This window comes from Pteropus vampyrus, unplaced genomic scaffold (assembly GCF_000151845.1).
Source record: "Pteropus vampyrus isolate Shadow unplaced genomic scaffold, Pvam_2.0 Scaffold4, whole genome shotgun sequence".
NCBI classification, from domain to species: domain Eukaryota; kingdom Metazoa; phylum Chordata; class Mammalia; order Chiroptera; family Pteropodidae; genus Pteropus; species Pteropus vampyrus.
The window spans coordinates 12,748,280-12,770,763 of NW_011888785.1; the positions used below are offsets into that span (position 1 = coordinate 12,748,280).

Consider the following 22,484-nt stretch of genomic DNA (forward strand, 5'->3'; position numbering starts at 1 on the left):
CATTTAACCTTAAATGTCAAAATATGATTTTAAAGAGAAAAATGAATAATTATGAAGTTTGCGATTACTCATTGGGCTAGATTATCTAATATTTAAACTAGGAAAATTTTTACCAGGAAATTACCCGATCTTCTCTCAAGCCATTTATTCTTATAGAGAAATAAAATATGACATTTATTGGAGAGGAAAAAACCAACATGTTTTAAGGGCCCATTATGTGTCAGACATCGAACTGGGTGATGTTAACTCATTTGGTCCTTGCGATGTTGTAAAGTAGGCAATGGTTTTCCTATTTCTACGGATGAAGAAGCCAAGGGTCCCTGGGTGAGTAACTTGTTCTGAGTTTTATTGCTAATAAATGAAGAAGTGAGAAAGAACCCTGTTTAAAGTCTGGCTTTAAATTCTACATTCCTTCTGGTTTACTGTAGCAAACATCAAGTGCCTCCTATGCACATGTACGGTACTGTGCCAGGTGAAATGTGGGAGAAGAAAGTAACAATAACATGCTTTGCTCTATAGGAACTCACTGTTAAGTAGAGGGAAGTAAAGTACATGTATGAATAACTGTAATACAAACATAAAAGAACATATACTGTGTGCTAAGATGGAGGCGTAAACAAGGTTCTATACAAGTACAGAGGAGAAAATAACTACTTTAATTGAGATGGGGTGTGGCAGGAAAATTGGAAGAGACCTCTGAAAAGAAACAAGACTTGAATTGGGCTTTGTCCAGTGGGAAGATATTAGGAGAAGAGGGAGAGGAGAGTGTGGACAAGGGTACCAATATGGGTGCAGGAGCTTTCTCTTGCATATCAGCTGGCTCACAGTGATTCTCCCATCTTTGAAGATTACCTCAATAAACAGCTGTCTCACTACCCAGGTACAATTCATTCATTGCGGGATTGATACCCAGCTGGGCAAATCACATTCTCTAAGCTGGCTGTTGTAAATTTTGAATTGAGACACAGAACCATCAGGCTGGCAATTGACTCAGGTAGCAACAGCATCTCATTGGTGAGGTCCCTCAAGCTGCCCAGGTTTCTACTCTTCCTGAGTCCCAGTTCTTCATCTTTTCCATGGATTCCCTAAGTACCTGAGTGGCTCTCCAATAAATTTCCGCTTTTGCTTAAGCTAGCTAGCAAGAGGTAAAGTTTTCTTAACCAATGCAGTGAAGAAGAACAGGCTCAGGAGACCTTGGGTTGTAGCTGTGGACTAGGAGGCAGGGTATGTGAAGAGGTAAAAAAGAAGAAAGGGCTAGAAATGTCTCAAGGAATCCTCACAGAAGTTTTTGTGTACAGACTAACGATTTTAGACATTAGGGATGGCAGGAGTCATACTCTGAAACTATTTATACAACGACCCTCCTTACTGTCACATTTATTGCGTATTTTTTATGTACTAGAGACATTTTTTAAATAAAGTGCCTTAAATACCTTAACTCATTCAATATTCACAATAAATATGTGAGCTAGGTATTTTTTAAATCATTATTTTATGAATGAGGAAACTTAAGCCAAGAGAAGTAAGGCAACTTGCCCAAGGTGATATTGAGAGCATATAAGTAATCTTTACAAGTGTTAATCTGGCAAAAGTACTTATAATGACTCAACAGTGTAGAGACTTGAGGTAGGAAGACCAGTTAGAAAGTTATTTCCTAATATAAGCAAGAAATGGAGGGCATGACAGAAAGTAGGTGTCAAACCCATACGTTAATGGATTAGAATTGGTATCAGTGGGAGTCTTTTTGCTACTGTAAATTTGATTGGATTTGGCAAACAAAAAAGCTGTCAAAGATTACTCGGGTTTGTATCACAATGACTGAAAGATTGGAGAATGCAATTTACATGTAAGAGAAGTATATACGTGGGAGTAAGATCGTGAATCTGGTTTTGTGCAGGTCTGGAAAATCTGTCATATGCTCTGTGAATAGTATTATTGACCGTCTCTGCTAAACATTGTTCAATGACTGACAAATTTAATGTAATTCCCTAAGTGCCCAAATTTCTTCCAAGGAATAATGTTTGGTGGATATTTTGCAAATATTGCAAAGTTAAAGTGCTCTTATTTAAGAAGCTCAGGAGATCAAAGCAAAGCTATGCAGAAATCTCATATGGCAAGTCCTCAAATAACATCGTTTTGTCCAACTTCATTTCATTATAACAATGAGATATCACAGGAGCTTAACTCTTGTTTATATCGGCCTCTGGTGAAACTAGTTTCCTGATATGTTGCTCTGCTTAAAGTGGCAGAACCTCTCGACAACAACGTTAAGCAAGGACTCGTTGTAGTTATTCTTCCTTTTTCGCCCCTTTGTTCCATTTTGTCCCACTCAAGAAATCATCCTAGGCATGCAAGCCCCTATTAGATTCCGAAGCCGTGCCTCTATCCTCTTCTTTCTTAATATCACCGGATTGCATCTAGATCCATTCAGGAAGTCTCTTCATCCCATAAGCATATACACCTGGTCTTTTGAACCCTGCAAAAGTGTTATGATGTAGGAGCTGAGGGTTCTAATTCCTTTTTCTCACACTCCATATAAAATAACATTTTCAGAGTTGTAAACCTCTTCCCCACCCCCACCCAGAGTAGATGAACAGCTTACACAAAAATGGGGAAAAATAAATGTGGTGTCTCCATGGTGGAATTTCTGCCCTTTATAGTTTCACTTCCTGCAACAAAAACATCACACGGAACCCTGACTGGAAGCAAATCCAACCATGGGTAAGATGGCCCATCACACGCTGAGGCCAGGAAGGACCAGTCTCGCTGATGCTGGCTCTGCCACCTCCTCAGGGAGCATGATCAGCTGATCCAGGAACACAGTAAAAGTGGCCTTTGAGGAATGTGTCAGATAAGGTTCCTGTGTAATTTCCAGACTCTGAACAAGTGAACACGCCAAGCTAAGTGTTTCCTCAGGCTTGGATCTGATTTCTGTGCATACACCCGAACGTGCTCACAGACCACCCACACGCTGGCAAGAAGTGGCTGGGCAAACCCTGCTTATATTCGTCTCTGCACTGTGTGCTTTGTTGCTTAGATGTAAAAGGAGATTCGAGAGGAGAGAACACTCACCCACTTGGTGGCTGATGACAGTCTGGTTGTGGAGGATTACACTCCTCTTCAGTTCTCCTGTTCTCCAGCAGGATTAAATAGGGGCTCTTCACATCATCTGCTTCACTGCTCTGCCTAGAACACCCTCTTCTCCCCTCCATCTCTCTAAATCTCAATCTTCTGAGAAGGCATGTCTGACCAGAAACAGATCCCAACCTCCACTGAACACTGAAAGCACTTGCTATCTGCCCCTATCATTCAGCACTTATCACCACTCTTGGTTCTAGATTCATGAGCCCTTCGTGGGAAGCCGTGGTAAAGAGCATATGCCCTGAAGTGCTAAAAGATTTGGGTTCAAATCCCTGCTCTACCACATCCTAGCTGAGTGACTTAGCAAATTACTTAGCTTTTGTGAGCTTCAATTTTCTCAGCTACAAAAAGGAAACAGTAATAGCGGTTGCCTCACATGATATTATGAGAGTGAAAAGGGATAATGGCATCAGAGCCCCTGGCACAGTGCTTGGCATATAAGAAACACAAACTAAAAGCTAGCCATGGTTATCATTTTTAATAAAAACACAGACTACGAGAAAGTAGAAACTGTGCAATACATAAATAGCCAGGACTGGCCCTTCCTATTTCCATCGTTGTTGTTATGTCATTGTCGTTGCAGTAGAGAAGATAGTGTAGTTGTCAAAAACATGGACTCGGGGGTCAGACCACCTGGGTTCAAATTCCACCTGCACCACAACTAGGCTGCGTGCCTGTCTGCACATGATTTGACTGCTCAGCACTAGATAAATTGTCAACTAATTGAGTTGGTCATTCAGTGAACTGGCTTTTGATAAATTTGCCTGCTTTTACTCTGAAAGCCACACTAAGGAGTGTAGACTTTTTTCTTATAGACAATGGAGAATTTTAATCAAAGAAATAAAATGATCAGATTTGCAATTTCGGAAGATTACATTTAACCCTCTGTTACATTTAACCCTCGAGTCCGCTTACATGCTGATTTTTTTTTTTTTTCAATAAATATACAATTGACCCTCTGTCCCTAGATTTTGAATCTACAGCTGGGAATCTGCAGTTGAGGGCTGATTGAATGCATTGCTCTACACCACCTTATATTAAGGACCTGAGCATCCACACATTTTGGTATCCGTGGAAGTGGTGGGGTAGGGCTGGTCCCGAAACCAACCTCTCAAAGATACTGAGGGACAATTGGAAAATCAAAAGTTATATGTAGATTTTCGACTGTGCAGGGGGTTGGTGTCCCTAAACCCTGTGTGGTTCAAGGGTCAACTGTATTTAGCTAGTTGTCCAGAAGAAAAACTATAGGTGGACAAGTATAGATGTAGAAAGACCAGTTAGAAGGTTTGTAATGTTATAGATATAAGATAGTGAATATACGAATGCAGAAATGGGCAGTCCTGTCGATAGACTGAGAGATAAGGGAGAGGAAGTTGCTAATGTGAATGATGAAAGTTTTGCTTTAGACCCTTGGGTATGGCTTTACCATAAAGAGAATGTAGTGGGCAAAAAAGGATTTCAACTATGTGGCAATAATGAGTTAGTGATACATTTGAGATTCTGTGGTACACCTCCGTGGATCTGTCTGGTGTGTAAAGTGGAATTCAGGAGGATGATTGATTGGGTAGGAGAGATAAACAGACTGTCCATGCGGTAGTGGCATCCATAGCAACGGGAGAAATCTCCCACAGAGAGCATGTCGGGAAGAAGGGTAGGGAGTGAGGCCATAAGCACGAGGACCACAAAGGTGGAAGAGAAAAAAGGAGTCTTGGAAAAGTCTGAGAATTAGAGAGTTGTAGAACTGAATGGAAGGCTATTGTTTTTAGAAGTGTAGGGACGTTAAATAAGCTGGATCACAAAGAGCGGTCAGGGCCTCTGAAGGTTTAAAAATATCCAGAGGATTTGACAAGTAGGAAATCATTGGTGACCTTAACAAGCCCAGTTTGTCCCATTCTAGCAGTAATTCTTACCTGGAGTGACCAGTCCATACAAGTGACCACTCGATGCTTGGACCAATGTTCATCATAGAACTGACGATTAAAAGAAAGGTTGGCTCCAGCCTGGACATCCCTAGGAAGGTTTAAACATCAAAGACAAACATGATGCTTTAGGATGGGGGCTTTACCTCTGCTGCTCATACTGAAAGAATAAAATGGCTAAAGCATGGCACACAATACTCTCTGCAGTCAAAGCATCAAATTCTGATCACAAATACATGAACCAATTAGGCTCTCCTTTATGGCAGGCTCTCTCTAACCTGGCCCAGAAAATGTTTCCACATGTTGTTTCGAGACTGGTGTGAAATGTCAAATTTGTTTCAGGTTCTCATCTTGACCAGTCCTAAAGGATTCTCCTTTTCCTAATAAGTTCTATCTTGAAGCAGAGTTCACTAGAAATCTCTGAGCTGTCAAGGGAGATTAGTTCACTTGGAGATTCTTTGATATCAATGCCTCCTTTTCTAGCCTTAGACCAAAGATAATATGCATGTTTCTCTATCTGTAATTTCTGATTGACTATAGTGATTACCTCCTTGCTCAATGGCAACTGGGAAGTTCTGCCATGAGACAGACATGGTGAAGAGGAGGGAATTCACCAAATGTATCAGATCCTTCACAAAGACCCAAATGGCATCTGGTTCTAGGTGGATTACACTTTGGCCAGTGTTTATTTGGCTGATATTCAGCTGGCCACAAAACCTCTTCTGAAGAACTCTGCACTGGTCATGCATTTTCTCCACAAGATTGAGTGTTTAAATTAAGTAATGCTTGTTCTGTGCCAGCAGCTTTTGGATGTGCATAAAATGCTGCATAAAATCTTAGGCTTCAGTTCACTCACTTTTTTTCTGTTTATTTGCTTCATTCAACTGGCTTGCACCCCTGAATCACTTGTCTTATATAGCCCTTGTTCAGACTGGGTGAAGTGGCTTCAAACTATTTTACTCAAGCTCTAATCAGCAGACTTACGAAGTTTTTGTCCTGCTAACCCTTCTTCAGCTCGACCACTGCAAACTCAGGCATGGGGTACATGCACCCAAGTAGCTGCCAAGAAGCCAGAATATCACTGGGCCAGGCACCCAGAAGGAAATAGGACCCAGAAAATCAACTGAGCCACAGAACAGGCTTTTTACAAAGAAAACAAACACCTCAGAACATGTATATTCAAAATACTGTTGTCTTTTTGAAGTAAACAGGATGCTGTCATTTGTTTAGAACATTTTCAGAACTCCCTTTTGAAACTGTATTTGGAGTCTCTATGACATTTCTTTGAGTGTCTTCAGTGATGATAGGCTGTCCTTTGAGAATGTATTTGAATTTTAGATATAGTAAAGTCAGATCTAATGAAAAAGGCAAGTGATCTTACCTTTTCATATTGTTCTTAGCCAAAATAAATTGGCAGCTAAAAACCAGCTATTTCTATTTCTTACAAAGTTCACAAAGTACCTCTTATCACCCCTATGATGATGGTTGGCAGACACTGCCTTTTACAAGATATATGTTGCCATCACAAAGAAAGTCCTTTGGGGCCATATGCTTTATTGATTAGTTTTTTGTTTGTTTTATCTATAAATATATCCTTGCACAATGTGTTTCCTAAAAGGTATACACACATAATCTTACAGTATCAAAACAGAAAAAAGTTTCCAGTCTCTGTTCACTGTCTCCCACATCAGTTAAGGTCTCTCGTATCTCGTGTTTATTTTCTTCACCTTCTTGTTTGCTTAGACATAAAAAATAAATCTACTGGATGTAACACACATCTCCTTTTGCTGCTTATAAAAATGTTTTCTCAAAGGACGATGTACATGACTCTGCCAGTCTCTATCACCTGGATTGTTTCCCAGATATCAAGTTCAAAAGCATTTCACGGAAGCACATGATAATTACAGGGAAACGCTAAGCCAGAAGTTATAACCAAAGTCCTTAGTCAAAGCTGTTTAGCAAGATCAACCCTGGAATTTCATCCTCCTCTGATTTGTTAGGTTTGGGATTTACCTGCTCAATACATACATGAATTTAACATCAACAGATAATCTATCACTGTTTTTTTGTTGTTTTATTTTTTGTTTGTTTGTTTTTCAAAAAATGCACACAAGAAACTAACCCATCTTTTTCCTCTAACTCTCGACCGCTATAGTCAAAGAAGATGTCAGAGTCTTCTGCCAGTGCTCTTTCGATTACCCGTATGGTCCGATCAAAGAAGATGAGAAATTCCTCTGAATGAAGGATTTGCTGTTTTTCTTCCTCCGTCAGCTCCCTCGGAGGTGCTTTTTTGTAACAGATTGTCAAGAAAGAAATAAAAGGCAATTAAAAACATTTCACAAGGAATCCAACTCTTGAAAGAGAATGCTTATCAAAGGAGTGATAAGACACAGTGAGAAAAGTCATTGTTTATAATATGCAGTCTAAATCACTACCAAATTCACGCCAAAGGTTTTTGCAGATGTCTCCACTGCTAGTTTTAGAAAAGGATTTCATATCTGGCCTAATTACTGTTTGGAAGAGTTAAAAAAGATTACAAGTGGAAATAGCTAGGTAGATTTTTTAGCAATTGGTTTTGAATAATGTCATTTTCTTTAGAATTGAACTTGAAAATAACCGAAATAACATATAATAGAGAAATCTAAAACTATATATATTAGACACTACTATAAAGCTGCACATATTAAATAATTAAGAACTATCTATAATATGATCCAGATAGTATCTTTCTTCTTTCTATGGAAAAATTCATTTTATTTTACATGAAGAGTTGGTAAAGTTGACATGATTGTTGTAAAGATTCCACTCAAAAGCTGAAATATGTCCTTCCATATCTGCTTTCACCCAAAATATCTTGTTTTTAACGAACACATGAAACAAATAAATACTTTCATAAGACACTTCACAATTGCTTTTATGCATTACTTCCATGGCATAATTAATCTCATTAAACTAATTTCGAAGATGCAAAATGAGGCAAAGAGATAAAATAACTAGCAATATGTTATAGTGTCTGAAAGGAAGTCAGTTCACCTCAGAGTCACAATTGTTTTACATAAACCGTTTTTACAGTCGCTGTCTTACATAAAAACACAGATAAAAGATTAAGAACTCCCCAGACTGAGAAGCTCTCAAGGGCAGAAACTGTCAGCTGAATCTTTGTGGCTCTTTAGGAACTACCCCCCCCACCCCACCCCACCCCGCCCACCATTCAACTCTCATACACAGAGCCTTCAATAAACGTTTGATTGATGACTCTTTCAGTAGGACCAGAAGTGTCTGTAGTTTAAGCTACAGGAGGAGGGTAGTGCATCATAATCACAGGTGAGATTCCTGATGGAATGCTCACCCACAGACTTTCCCCAAAACTTCCACCACTATCCCCATAACCAAGACTGATTCCTACCTGGCCATGTGGTCTGAGGAATCTTTTATGTACAGTCACCCATAGCATAATGTTTTGTGGAAATGTTATTTGATTCCATTCATGATGTCACAAAGCCATTGTCCTGAGAAAATGAAATTGTCCAAAAGCTCCTCTGTAGAGCCATGGCAGTACATCTCAAACTTTTAAGGTTCATATTGTCTCTCCCCTTCCGATCTCCCCTTTCCTGCCCCAGACCACAATGCAGGAGGTCTGAAAGGACTCCCAAGCCTGTATTTATACAAGAAACTGGAATGATTCTGATGTAGTTGGTTCACACCTTGAGAAATGCTCCTCAGGTAATATAACAAGAAATGATTCATCTGCTACAGAAGAAGATCTCCAAAAACGGTCCATCACATAGTTTCTAGCAGCCCCAAATATTGCAATATTTCTTTGCGCCAATGTCTCCAGAGCCCTAAATATGCCAATGTGTGTGGAGAATCTCCAAGAACCCCCATCAACTTCTGCTAAGCAGTGTTGCCCAGACACTAGTTTGAGAAATAGTGAAACAAGCAATGTGTAGACCACAAGTAACAAGAACACTACAAAACCAACCTGGAATACAACATTTACTGTGCCATATGTTAGTTTTGATTCTTTAATCAATTAAAGCTCCCTGAAAAGCAGTTTTATCTATAAAATGGAGTAATGATACCTAAACTTTAAGTCTGGGTTAAGAGTTAAAGATAAATATATAGGACAAATAGTTAAGCATTCAATAATTAGTAATTAAGTAGTAATTTATTAGTCTACTTTTTAAAAATTCCCATAAATTAGGCATTTGAATTTTTTGTCCTTAATGTAAGTTCAAGAAAACAGTAAACTATTAAATATAATTAGGCAAAAGAAAAAAAAAAACACCCTACAAAATATTAGGGTCATTTTGTTTTGGTTAGTGCTGTTACATAAATAAATAAACTTCACTGAACAAAGATACTATATGGCCAAGAAAAACGTCTTATTTTAAAAGTCTTGTTCAGCCTTAGTCACTGTGGATGGATGACACACTTGAAATTAAAAAGAGGAATAGGAATTTTCCCCTTTATTCCTTCTTTTTATAATATAAAAATCTTCCTATTCTCTGTTTATCTTTTCAGCTACTTCTATTTCACCTGTATCTTTCCTCACAGGTCCATTGAATAAAAAATAGTATCACTGTAATTTTCTGTAATTTTTTTCTTCCCTGTAGCTTATTGTCACTTTGATCTCGGCTTTCAAGACATACAACTTCTTCTCCAAGAGAAACATAAATGGCTGATCAAAGTGTATTTGCAGAGGCCAAGTTAAGGTAAGTGAAGCAGTAGCCTATCCAGATATTATATTTACAATACGATATTTGGCTTGAAATTAAATTGTAATGAAGCAAAACAAAGGATATCTTTTATATTAAGCTTTGATGTCTAACAGGGATCAAATGATCCCTGTTAGCACAAAATAATAAGATGTATGTGCAGACAGCATTTCTTTAAAGTCATAAACAATGTTCATTCTAGGAGTTAAACAGGGACATAGTTAGTTTTGATAAAAACCCCAAATGTCCCATATTTAAAAGTCTTTAAATCGATGTGTTGTTACAATGTAATGAAAACATAATGGAATATCCAGGACCACAATCAAAAGCTGAATTCGAAGATAAAACCTCTCCATACACCATATTTTATGAAAGAAAATTGGTTGATTAATGGAATCCACAAGGTTCGAAATATAAGCATAAACAATTAGAATTGAAATTGTATTACCCTAGGAAAAGAGCTCAAATTCTCCTGAAATATGTGTTTCTGAAGCTTTTCCCTATCACTGGAACCTAATGAATCATATTTAGCATGTTCATTGCATAAAAGGTAGGGATTAATTTAATAGCAAAAGGTTTATCATGGCAAAACATGGGAATTGATAATATTTGATTTTTATAAGTTAAGCAGAAAATGCTATTGTAGAAGGCTTGTTGTTTGTTTTTGCAACAAAATATTTAGTATTCCTGCCAAGAGCTAACAATACTTTATGCATTTAAAGTGACCTTTTTTAAAAATAAAGGTGTTTTATGAATAGTAGAACACATGAATATGACTTACAAATGATCCAAATGACATGACACATTTCCAAACTTAACAGAATGTACCTGACCAGTTATATTTAGCTCGAATAACAAGTATAAAAACAATTTACTGCCTTCATGAAATTCAGAATTTAGAAGACTGCTAATTTTATGAACTCATATACTGCAAAATTAAAATCTAGTATAAATTTTATTTTAGGGATAATTTTTTATCCTATTTATTATAGAAGTGTTAATTTCTCTTGGTTTTACATATGAAAATACTATCTTACATCTTTCATGATGATTTTATCCTATTTGTTCTGATTTCTTGAGTTTTCTTTAGACCTTAAAGTATACTTTTTCAGTTTCTTTTTAATTTATTCTATTTACAATATACTCCTTCTCTTGATTCCTCGGGTTCTTGAAATTTTTTTCTCTGTAAAAATGTAAAATTCATAATAAACTTCACAATTTATATTAAGTATTTTACAATCTCATTTTTAGGTTAAGTTTTTTTTTAATCTACTTCAGAAATATATTGCATTCTTTCAATGATGTAGCTTTAAATTTCAACATAAAACATTACAACTTTTAATATTTTCCAAGAATATATCTAAAAGAAAATAAATAAATAAATAGATAAGCAAATAAATAAATAAATAAATAAGCCCACATAGCTTAAATTTCAAAGCAGATTAAATAAAGTGGTTCTTATAAGAACTTTTTGGTGAAATCAGTTCATAAACAAGAGCAAGAAAACCAAACCAAACTAATAAAGACGAATACCCTTCTCTGAAGTTCACGTGAGGTTTATGAGCCGATGTGCGTTTACAAGAGTTAGGTTTCCGGTCCTGCTGTTTTAAATCTCCAAACATGAAGCTACTACGACACTTACATAGAGAAATTCCCTAAATTTTGATTAAAAGCTAAAACGTGTCTGCTGTTTTCCTCTACTTTGTTGTGGGAAAAAAGAGTGAAAATGGTAATAAATCAAACCCATATTTCTTTACTATTTAATGCATTTTGATGTCACACTAGCAAAAATGTCAAAAGCTAGTGAGCGCTGACTTTTTTTCCCAACTCTCCCTCACTCCCTTTTTTTTCTTAACTCCAAAAAAGGCCAGATTTCTCAAAAATGTGTTCTCTGGTTTAAAACCATGTATGTCAAGTTTCAGCCCAGAGCAAATTTTTATGGCTGAGTAATAAATGCCTGAAACTCAGGGTTCATAATGGAAGTGCTGACACAGCCCTAACTACTATGCAGCCGTGCGAATGGCGCCACGATTATATCTGCTAGAGATTCTTTTAAAAGTTTGCAAAATACTGTCTTGCTTTAAAAAAAAAAAAAAAAAAAGCCAGAGAGAGTTTGATGCCAACATAAACATGCTTTTAACCCATTATGTGCTAATTTGCAGAAAACTCATTAATAGAGAATAAGGTGCACAGTGCAGCAGTAATAGGAAATGTCCTCTCAAACTTCTTTCTGACTTTTACCAGAACTTTAATCAATTCCATGAAGCATGAGGAACAGTTAAAACCTGAGGGTGTTTTTTACTCAGGAGTGAAGAAGGAGGCGCAATGGTTTGCCAGAGAAGACGATTTGGAGACGGGTTGTGGCGGGGTTGGGGGTACCAAGACACACAACACATAATCTGGCTCCTTATCACCCAATACATCTTAAGGATATTTTGCAAAAGAAAGAAGAGAATACTTTAACAAATCTGACTTATTTTGTTTTGTGCTACACCTGTCTTGCTTTAATGATCTACTTACCTACTTTAAAAATATATATGTTCTTTGTAGGTGTTCAAAGGTAAAATTTCTTCAATCGTATCCATTTATAATCTCTTGGAAAAACTAACTCTTGTGCCTTCTATGAATGCCACTGTTAAAGATGCTGAATTCTCCCCCTGCCCTCAGTTGTACCCCAGAACTTGACAGTTATCAACCTTGCTCAATGCCTGAGAAGGCTGAAGTGAGTGCATATGACCAGTACATATTCATTCCTACAAATGTTCCCAGTGACAACTATGTGACACGCTGTGCCAGAGCCATGGCATCTTTAAAGTTTTTAAATCGAGTGGCCTTCTAATTAGAATTATGTTGATCAATATTTGGGACACTTAGTAGGAAATATGGAAGAATTTTTTTAATCTATACTCTGTTCTCATGGATTCTCCATTTGTCAGTAAGAAAGACAATTTCAAAATTCTCTTTTGTTTCCAGGGCAGAGAATCTCAAAAGGATACAGAGTTAGATTTTTAAGGAAACATCACCTGTAGTATTATCATCCCCTTTCTTTACTTTTTTCGTTTTTGTTTCTTGTTTTGCTTTCTTGTTACTGTTATACAATGGAGTGAACTAGATAACACAACAATTGATAACAAGTGTCTTATTTAATCACTACTTAGTAATAATTTTATTGGAATCATGACTGGACTTGTTGCTGGAAATGTGGATGGTTTGTATTTTATTTGCTTCTATCAGTCAGTCAGAAAAACAAACAGCTTGCTTTGGAGATTAAAGTTTATGTCGCTAAATGTAATGTATTTAACAGTCACAAAAAACCTTCCACAAAGTGGGTGTACATTTAATTTTTTCTTACCTCTATAGGCCCTTAACCCTTGGTTAAAAAAATAAAATAAAATGATGACTCAATTTATCTCTCACATCATACCTTCCTTCACCTCCTGTTTTTTGTCTTGATTTTCCAGTTCTGAATCATGGCCATTTTTAGGTTCCACCATTTCTTCATCTTCCTCATCCTCTAGAAAAAAGAAAGAGAAAAATGCGTTATTATCGTTCCTTCAAATCAAAGTCTTTGGTTGATGGTGGGAGGTAGGGGCAAAGGGTAAAGTTCCAATCATTTAGGGCAACTTCTAAGTAAATCAGTCCACAATGAATGCCCAAGATATATGTTCATGAATATATAAATAAATTTTCTCCGAAAGGGGTCTCTTTGAAAGTCCCCCCAGCTGCCGAGAAAACCGCCCTGAGTCAGCACCTGCTCCGTCCACCTCCAGGCCCTCACCACATGGGATGTCTTGGAATTGCCTCCCTGACCTCTGAAGCTTCTTTGGAGATGGCCCAGGAACAGATCTTAAAATGTTTCCACCTGGGGCACATTCTCCACAGGGGACACCTGCTGTACAGACGACTCATTTCCAATTTAATTCTCACCAAATTAATTTAGTTTTGACCTACAGGAAAGGGTTAAATACAGGTCTGACCCCAGGTCAAATGCCACTGGCAAGTAAGCCTCTGGGGATAGGGCCCCAAAAGTCACTACCATTGGCCTGGGAGAAAGCAACCAACCAACATGGCATTTACACATTCAGAGCAGCTCATGCATTAATGTGAATTTAATGAGCACTAACAAATGGACCCAGTCGGCTACCACTGCCAGATGTTATAGTGCCCTTCCTGCCCTATGCTAATGTGGGCTTGCTCACTTGCTCTCTCTGCTCTCAACCCGCCTTTCTTAGAGGCCCCTTTCTTGTAGTGCCTAAAATTTCAGTCATAATGTAGAAGATATAGGGGAGAGTCAAGGTGTCACAAAAAAATCCAATAAAAAATTAAAACTTGCTTTCACAAGTTTTTAATGTATTATTTCCACTCTTAAGTATTATATTCACTGTAGGTTATTGACTTCATTCAAATGGAGTTGGAAAAAAAACAGATTCACTTCCTCCCCCCATATATTCATTCATATATTCATTTATTCATTCAACAAATATTTATAGACCTTCTATAAGATCTCAAGCTCTATGGATAGTCCCATTTCCATCACAATAAATCCTGAACTTGACATCAACTAAAATTTCAGCACCAACCACTTAGAGAACGCATTACAAATGTACACTTAAATGCCCAAATAAATAAATATGCATAGACTGAAAAGCAACTCCAAAAGTTCTGACTATATTAAGCAAGTCATTTGTGGAAGGAATATCAATTAAAAAAATATGAATATATAAAGTAGAGCATTGCAATTTAGACATTATTTTTTTTAAATGTAACTTTTCATTGAAATATAGTACTCTATATGCATGTCTGAAGATCGTGGAACCAACCTTATTACTTTATAACCACACTATATACATATCAGAAAAAATGTAAAACAAAGGAAAATTGTCATTTATTATTAACATGTTAACACATTTATTAACACATTATTATTAACACATACCTATGAGATTAAAAGTTGCACTTAAAATACTGACAAGAACAGTGAGTTATACAGATTTTTAGACAAAGCCTTAAAATGTTAAGTTGTAAATAGCACAGTTAAATGCATACCCACATATACAGATATTACTGCTATCTATTCATTAAAAACCTGTTTGGAAAGTCCTGAACAAAGCATTCACCTCCACATGATTTTTCTTCCTGATCCAAAGATCTAACACAAAACTCAGCAAGGCACTAGCTGGAGGGAAGTTTATTCTGGTAAATCTTGGATGGAGAAACAATTTTCAAAAGTTCACCAATCTGTTTGAAAGTGGCTCCATTTCTGAACCTTCTAGAGACATTTCTTCAAATGTAATGGATTCAGCCGCAATGCCCTGACATTTACCAACTGCAAGTAGATACGAGTGCAAAGATAAGGCCCATGTTATGCACTGAATTGTGTCCCCCATCCCCAAAATCATGTGTTGAAGACCTAACCCCCAGTACCTCAGGATGTGACCATATTCGGAAGCAGATGCAATTACTTAAAATAAGTTCATACTGGAGTAGAGCAGGCACCTAATCCAAAATGACTGATGTCCTTATAAAAAGGGGAAATGTAGACACACAAGGAGAATGCCATGTGAAGATGAAGGCAAAGATTGGGGTGATGTGTTGATAGGCCAAGGAACATCAAAGATTGCCAGCAAATCTCCGGAAACTAGGGAAGAGGCATGGAAAAGCTTCTTCCTCGTATTCCTCAGAAAGAACCAATTCTGCCAACACCTTGATCTTGGAATCCTAGCACCCAGAACTGTGAAACATAAGTTTCTATTTAAAACCCAGTTTGTGGTACTTTGTTACAGTAGCATTATTAGCAAACTAATAAAGCCAGTAAAGTGCCTTGCTTTCTATGATTTCATGATCCTGTAAGAGAGACACAGGCAATATACAATAATAATAGCTATGGCAGTGATGAATGCTTTACTTGTATAAATCTAATTTATTTATCAGAATTTGGTTCCATTAGGCTAATTTTATAGATGAGGAAACAGAGCAACACCATCTCCACCCACACACAAAAAAAGCAAAAACAAAAACAAAAAAACAACTACCAACCACATCTAGCTTTATGTTCTGTGTGGTTCTGACTGTTTTCAGGTCTATGACCTTTAACCATTATGCCTCCCTACCCACCGCATGGCATGAAACAGAAATGCAGAGGAGAAAGACCTAGAGCACATGCGGGTGTGAGGGCCACTCGCAGTGCCAGGCGGGGTTCGTGGGTGCTCTTTAAGGCAGACGTCACATGGCCTCAAAGCGAATCGCTCATCTACACATAAGGCTCAGCTGAGGAGAGTTAGGTTTCACGTCCTTGAGAGCCATCCCTTACGTGCTGTTTCATTTGTCAAGAACATACATTCTGCATCCAAAGTCTGTTCTCATTTTCACTTTGGAATCTACTTCCTTGAGACGTGACCAGCAATGCTTAGTACAAAGCACTAACTCCTCCTGCCTGACAGATTCACGGCCTGGCTGGGAGCAGGACATCAAGGGAAGTAACTGACCTGGGTTCAAGAATGGAGTCTACTTGCTAGCCTCTCAATTTTACTCCATTCATAAAAACTCTGCGGCCCTGTTTCCTCATTTACTGAATTGAGTAAATAATAACCCTTTCTTAAAACACAATGTCGTTGTAAGAATGATCAAATAAAATAATTGATGTGAAACTGCTTTTAAACTACCAAGAGAGTTGGGAATCCCCGCACCCAGAAACCTTCAAAACGGCATTGCCTTAGCTTGTATGTGAATGAAGATTTATTAAGCACTTACTATGCACCTGGTGCTGGGAATATGACAGAGAACAAGACAGACCCCCAAAATTTCTCTGTGCATGGAGCTTCCATTTGAGTTAGAGGAGAAAACCCACAAAACAATAAACAAAACTTACACTGTAACAGATAAATGCTGCAGGGAAATAGCAAGCTGAAAAGGGAGATTGGGCATGACAGTAAGGGAAGGAAGAGATGAAATTTAAAATAGAGTGTTCAGGTAAGGCGCACTGAGGGGACATTTGAGTAACAGTTTTAAGGAGTTACGGGAGTGAGTTGTGTGAAGATCTTGAGATAGTAATACTAATAACAAACAGATTCTTCCGTCTTGTTGTGTGGACCCAAGGGGTAGAATGGGTCAAGATCTAAAATTAATTTATTATCAGTTCCTTTGACTATGGAAAACAATTGTGCTTTTATCAGAGCCATCTAGTCTGTATATTCACATTTTCTAGTTCTCAAAATGTAGTTGGTTTCACCAATGACTTGAATTAGTCAGCTTTAAATAGCATCAAGTTCTCAGCTTTAGCAGATATAAGGGTTTTTATTTTAAACATTAATTCCTGGAAGAGTCAAAAAGCAACATCATGACAGAAAGTGCCACGTAGAGATATTGAAAAAATATTATTCTATAAGGGCTTGGCTATAAAAAGGGCTGGGTTTGTGATAGCAATGTATTAGTCTGTGCACGAAGTGTGTGGGTCAACAGCAAGTTATCCTTTTCTTCAAATAGAAAATCCTTCCCCAAAGAATATGTTTTTGATGTTTTTTTAAAAAAAAAAACAACAAATATTTATTGTGTTTATAATATGTACCAAGTCCCATAATGAGATACTGTGAACACGAGAGAAACAAAATAAAACAAAAACAAAAACAAAAAAAGATACCTGTCCTTTTAAAGCGGTTACAAACCAGCTGTAGGCATTCATCTTTAGTGACCACAGAATTCTTTGTCTACCAGCCTTTTAAAGACACAAAGTAAGTGTTTCAGTGGATTTGCTAAGGAAATAAAACACAAGAGACTGGTTTGTTTCTCCACATACTGATATGTTTGCCTTGCTCAGCAAAGAGAGCATATTTTTCTTTAAGACTCTGGTTTCCTTTCTGGTGCAATTGGAATTACTTCTGTTGAAACCATTTTTAAAACAGTTAAATAACTTTAAAGAAAAGGATTTATGTAGACCTGTTACAGACTACTGATATATGAGTTGTGCCACTAGTTCATACCCAGTTACATTTCCTCTGAGATTGGAAGGGAAAAAAAATTACCACCCATGCATGGTTTCCTGTACCAGGTCCACACAAGAAATTAAACTAGTGGCAGAACTTAATGACCTGTCAGTGAAGGGGCTAATTTCCAACAATGGCATCTTTGGGCCACAATATTTTATTTAGCACCCAAACGCTGCCTTCTGCAGTTGCTACATTGGTTCCATCTGAAGTCGGAAAAATCTTTGGTAACCACTGTCCTCTTTCCTGAGGATTTTCTGAAGGTCTAATAATGAATAATTGCGTGTTCAGCAGCAACCACATGTAACACAGTGAGCACAGGCCTGACCCTTTCTATGAGCTCCAGAAGGGTCAGTTCCTCTACCAGGCTGTGTAGTCAATTTGAGTATGCCACAGTCTTCTGACTGCTGAACTGTTCTGATGGTCACGAATTTGAGACACTGGGAAGGGAGTGGAGTGGAACGTTTGTCAGTGTTTGGAATACAATATGACAACCGCTTTCTGTCTGCGGGGAATCTCCTAGCAGTTATACTGTATTGATGACATGCTGGACCCTACTTTCTTCTCCTAAAGCCAAGGGGAGACATTTTTCCGCTCGCCATCTCTGGTAACCAGGGAACAGGAGGATCTGGGAAGTCAGACTTAATGCTCCAAACTGTGGCTTTGTCTTTGGATACAGGAAGCAAAGCTGAGGGGACAGTTAGGATTAATTTGGGGCAACATGCCATAATAGCAGTGGTGTCCAACATCCTGGCCAGATTGCTCCAGAGGACCACGGCCTGGGTTGGTTCCTGTCCATTTCTCAAGCCTGTTCCTTCTGCCTCCTGTTGATTCCGTCAGCACCAGCTTTCCTTCCAGTGAATCTCACTGAACTTGGTGCCTCCTGCTTGCAACCAAAACCCTGAGCGGTGCAGGGTGGCCCTCTCTGAAGACGAGGACTTGTGTTTTATAAAGTCAGTGGTTTCTCACTTTGCTGTGCTCTCTCTAGGGCTTGCAAAGCCCCAGGATAAAAGAATCTGAGTGCCCGGATGGAGTTCCTGCTGCTCTGCTCCTGGCTTTTCAGGAGGGGGCTGTGGTCCCTCCATCTGCCACCTCATGGAAGACCACTAAGTCCGGTCAGATACAGAAGGGCAGCAGAAAGCAGAGCAGGCCATCTCACTCCATCCTTCTTGACTCCAAAGGCTAGCTTGCTGCTGCCAAAAAGGGGAGTCACAAAGCGATTACCACATGACTTTGAATCAAACAAGCCAGCGACTACAAGATGCACAATTACTTTATGTAGCACTAAGAAAAACAATTATTGCTAATTAAATCATAACATCATCAATTCTAATGTGAAAAATTGTGAATGTTGGAATTGATAAAATAATTTGTGGCTTAGGAATAAATAGAAACAGATTTCCAAAAGATAAAAGGGCGAGCAAGAACACAGAGTTACTTCTAAATCAATCTTATAACTGTGCTGTTGGTGAACAGATGTAAAGAGAGACAGAGGTACTTTTTTGGGGGCAGAGGACAGTAATTAGATGTATTACTTTCAATGTAAGAACAAATGCCCTAGCCGCTTTTCTATAATTTTATATATATATATATATATATATATATATAAACATTTCAGAGAGTGATTCTTTTTATAACATATTTAATTTTTTTCAATAGAAAAACAAGCAAGGGTCTCTAAGTCCTTTCGATTCCTCCTCCAAAATGTCTCAAATTCATCTCTGTCTTTACTGCACTGCCCTAGTCCAGGCCATCACCATCTCTTGCCTGGAGTATTATAACAGCTTTTTGACTGGTCATCCTCCCACTAAGTCTTGCTCTGTATTTATATAGTTTCTTTCTTTTCTTTTTTTATTTTTAATTTAAAAACACATCTATGCATGCTTTCGCCACCAAAAAAAACTTCTGTAGTTCTCTAAAAAATTTGGTATAAAAGCCCATGGCTTCTTCTCGTCTCTCTCACCTCAGCTTCCTCTATAGACGATGCACAATCCGGTGACATCCCAGCAGGATGACGCCTTGAAGGCATTGCACTTTATTTTTTTCTTCTTATGTTGGTCTTCCCTCCAACACCCTGTAGATGATTATTACTGGTCCTTCACGAGGCAACTCCAGAGCTTTAGCATTTCCCCCCAAGCAGACTTGTTGACCTTCTCTACTGTTCAACCACCCCTCCTTTTTATATATCTCTATGATATCACATCTCAGACCACTTGAAATTAGGTTTATGCATCTATCTCCACAATCAGATGAAAAGTCCCTCAAGACCTACTTTTATTAGTAAAATCGATGTCAAGTACTGAGACTAGAAACAATGAGACAGGTGATTGCTCTGAAAAGGTAGGAGTTATGAATCACACTGTTTAGGACCCTGCATGACAGAACGAGTTTGGACTTCTTTCAGGAGATCAGTGTCCCCCTTTTAATAAACACAGGTCTCATTTAGTCCATAAGAATTAATTTAAATTTCAGAAAGAATTCAAGGCATTGATGATGCTAAATATAGCTTCTGGAACCTCATTTATCTCCTTCTCAGCCAGCCCTTTATGCATATTCGGATATATCTCTTTAAGGAGCTGCCTGACTCTTGATGAAAATACTGCTGTCAACCAGCCCTGTAGAGAAACTGGAGACTTTTAAAAACACAGGAGACAAGGTCATATTTTGTTTAAGAATACGGAGGCGATTTGGAGGCAGTATGAAGGCTGGAGCAGAGTCAGGAAACCTGGAAGGAGGGAGATAGTTAGAAGGTAAGCTATAGCTGTAGTCCAAGCAACCAGATGATGAGAACTTGACCTTGGATGGTTTAGTTACCAGTGGGTGTGATGAACTGAACTGTAAATTTAGACCCGTGTTTGTACAGCAGACAGTGAAGGCTCTCGGACAGAACTCACTCAAGTCACCCTATCCTTGGACCAGCTTCGTGCATGGTTTGCCAATTTTGCCAGGAGTTTAAAGAGAGCCACCCTCCCAATATGTATCATAGCGGCCAAAATAAAGTATAACGTGCACCACTGAATGCTTACACAAACCAAGGTGAGCGCCTCTGTGCTTTAAAAATATGCAGGAACGACATATTTTGTGGGATTTTCAGTAAGCACTTTGTTAAATATACTACATGCTAATATTTAAAAAACCTTCACTTTCTGGTCTAGAAAAATCTGGCCAGAGTAAAGAAAACATACATTTCTCATCGTACAGAGCGCTCCTGTTAACACTCTCGGCCACATCAGTTCTCTCCTAAGGCTCTAACATGACAGTACTTGGAAAGTTTACTTCCTGATGGAATGTCACCCAAGACATTGCAAATGAGAGGAAATGAAAGAAAATATTCTAAACGAGAGAGGAAGCCAGAGAATAGTACTTTTTAGCAGCTGTTTCTGAAACTTGTAATTGTACTGATATATAATATGTGTACAGTAAATATGTGTTGAATGGAGCTGGTGTGGATTAGTCAGCTTGCATGGAGGGACAGATACCAGGAAGAGAACAATGCTCTTCTCAGAGATGTCCAGGCAGGGCCCCATGTGTAACTTCAGCATTTGAAGTTTGGGATGGGAAGGCTTGATTGACCTGTATTTCCATACATTTTCCTCCTTAAAAACCTTTAATAGTTCCCTATTTCCAAGATTAGATCAGCGTTTAAGGCTCATCATCATCCGACCCCCAACTTAATTCCTCAGCATTGCTCAAAGCAGAATAGCCCTTGACTCAACTGTATATGAAATAGGCCAAGTTTGTTGTCAGAAACCACCCCTCCATCTTCCCTCTCCTTAGTTTTTTGTAGTTTTCAGACTAAGCTTTTGTAGTTTTCTCCCAAGTTTTCTCAGGAGGTCATGGAGCCTTCAGCCATAGAAGAGATCAACTGGATGAACTAATTCATATTAATGAATTAGAGAACAGTAACTCAAATAAATTAATCTCTAATGACAAACTGCAGTTCTTGCAGGGTAGATTTTGAGCAGAGCCACCGCTCAGATCAGTCCTCTGCCCTGCATCCTTGGACACTGAACCATCCATGGGACAATTCCAGAAAGCAGCACTGCTATCGCACTCATGCAAACAGGGCCTCTGGAGCTGAACAGGGCACAGACTCTATGTCTGTCCTTGGCAGCCTTATTTATATAGATCTACACACACGCACACATACACATTCTAGGCAATAATTCAAAAACCCTTGAAAATGTAATTCTTGGCTACTTGGAAAGAGAAAAAGAACTCCTAGCTTTCTTTTTCTGACTTAAATCATTTTTGCCGCCTACTTTTGAGTTTGGCCAATCCCACACCCTATTCTTTGTTTCCTCTACCATTTCATCCAAATGTGCAAATCCACACATCCTTTCAGTGGAATAATTGCTTGTGAAAAAGAAAATTCAGATCACAGAAACAGAGATGTCATCCTATTAACTTTCAACAGTGACTGTAGATACATCCCAAGGAAGGTAAAACCTCAGGTCTTCAAGTACTAAACTGGTTATTGTTATGTTAGAAACCATTTAGAAACATTGTTTTACCTATAAAAAAATTGTTCTGAAAGAGAAAGTGGTACCTTCCGTCTCTAAGTATTGTCAACTTTGATGATTAATATCAGAGCAATTGTCGCATCAGTTACTGCACATATAGGTCATCTCAATATTACATGTTCTCTAGCATTCCTTTTATTAAAAGGATCAAATCTTGTTAATTCTCTTTGTATCACCTCCACTTGTAAAACCCTTTATCCTTTC

General features: G+C 38.1%; 1 protein-coding gene across 4 annotated transcripts in view; it reads right to left on the bottom strand.

Annotated features, from left to right (window-relative positions):
* Positions 1-22,484, bottom strand: part of DYNC1I1 (dynein cytoplasmic 1 intermediate chain 1) — a 258,394-nt gene that overhangs the window by 103,338 nt on the left and 132,572 nt on the right. For all 4 annotated transcript variants that reach the window (XM_011363367.1, XM_011363348.1, XM_011363357.1 and 1 more), the window contains 3 exons: positions 13,203-13,292; positions 7,183-7,345; positions 5,052-5,151 (listed from right to left, as the gene is read on the bottom strand). In XM_011363367.1, the coding sequence (XP_011361669.1) occupies positions 5,052-5,151; positions 7,183-7,345; positions 13,203-13,292 (353 nt within the window). The remainder of the gene's footprint in view (positions 1-5,051; positions 5,152-7,182; positions 7,346-13,202; positions 13,293-22,484) is intronic.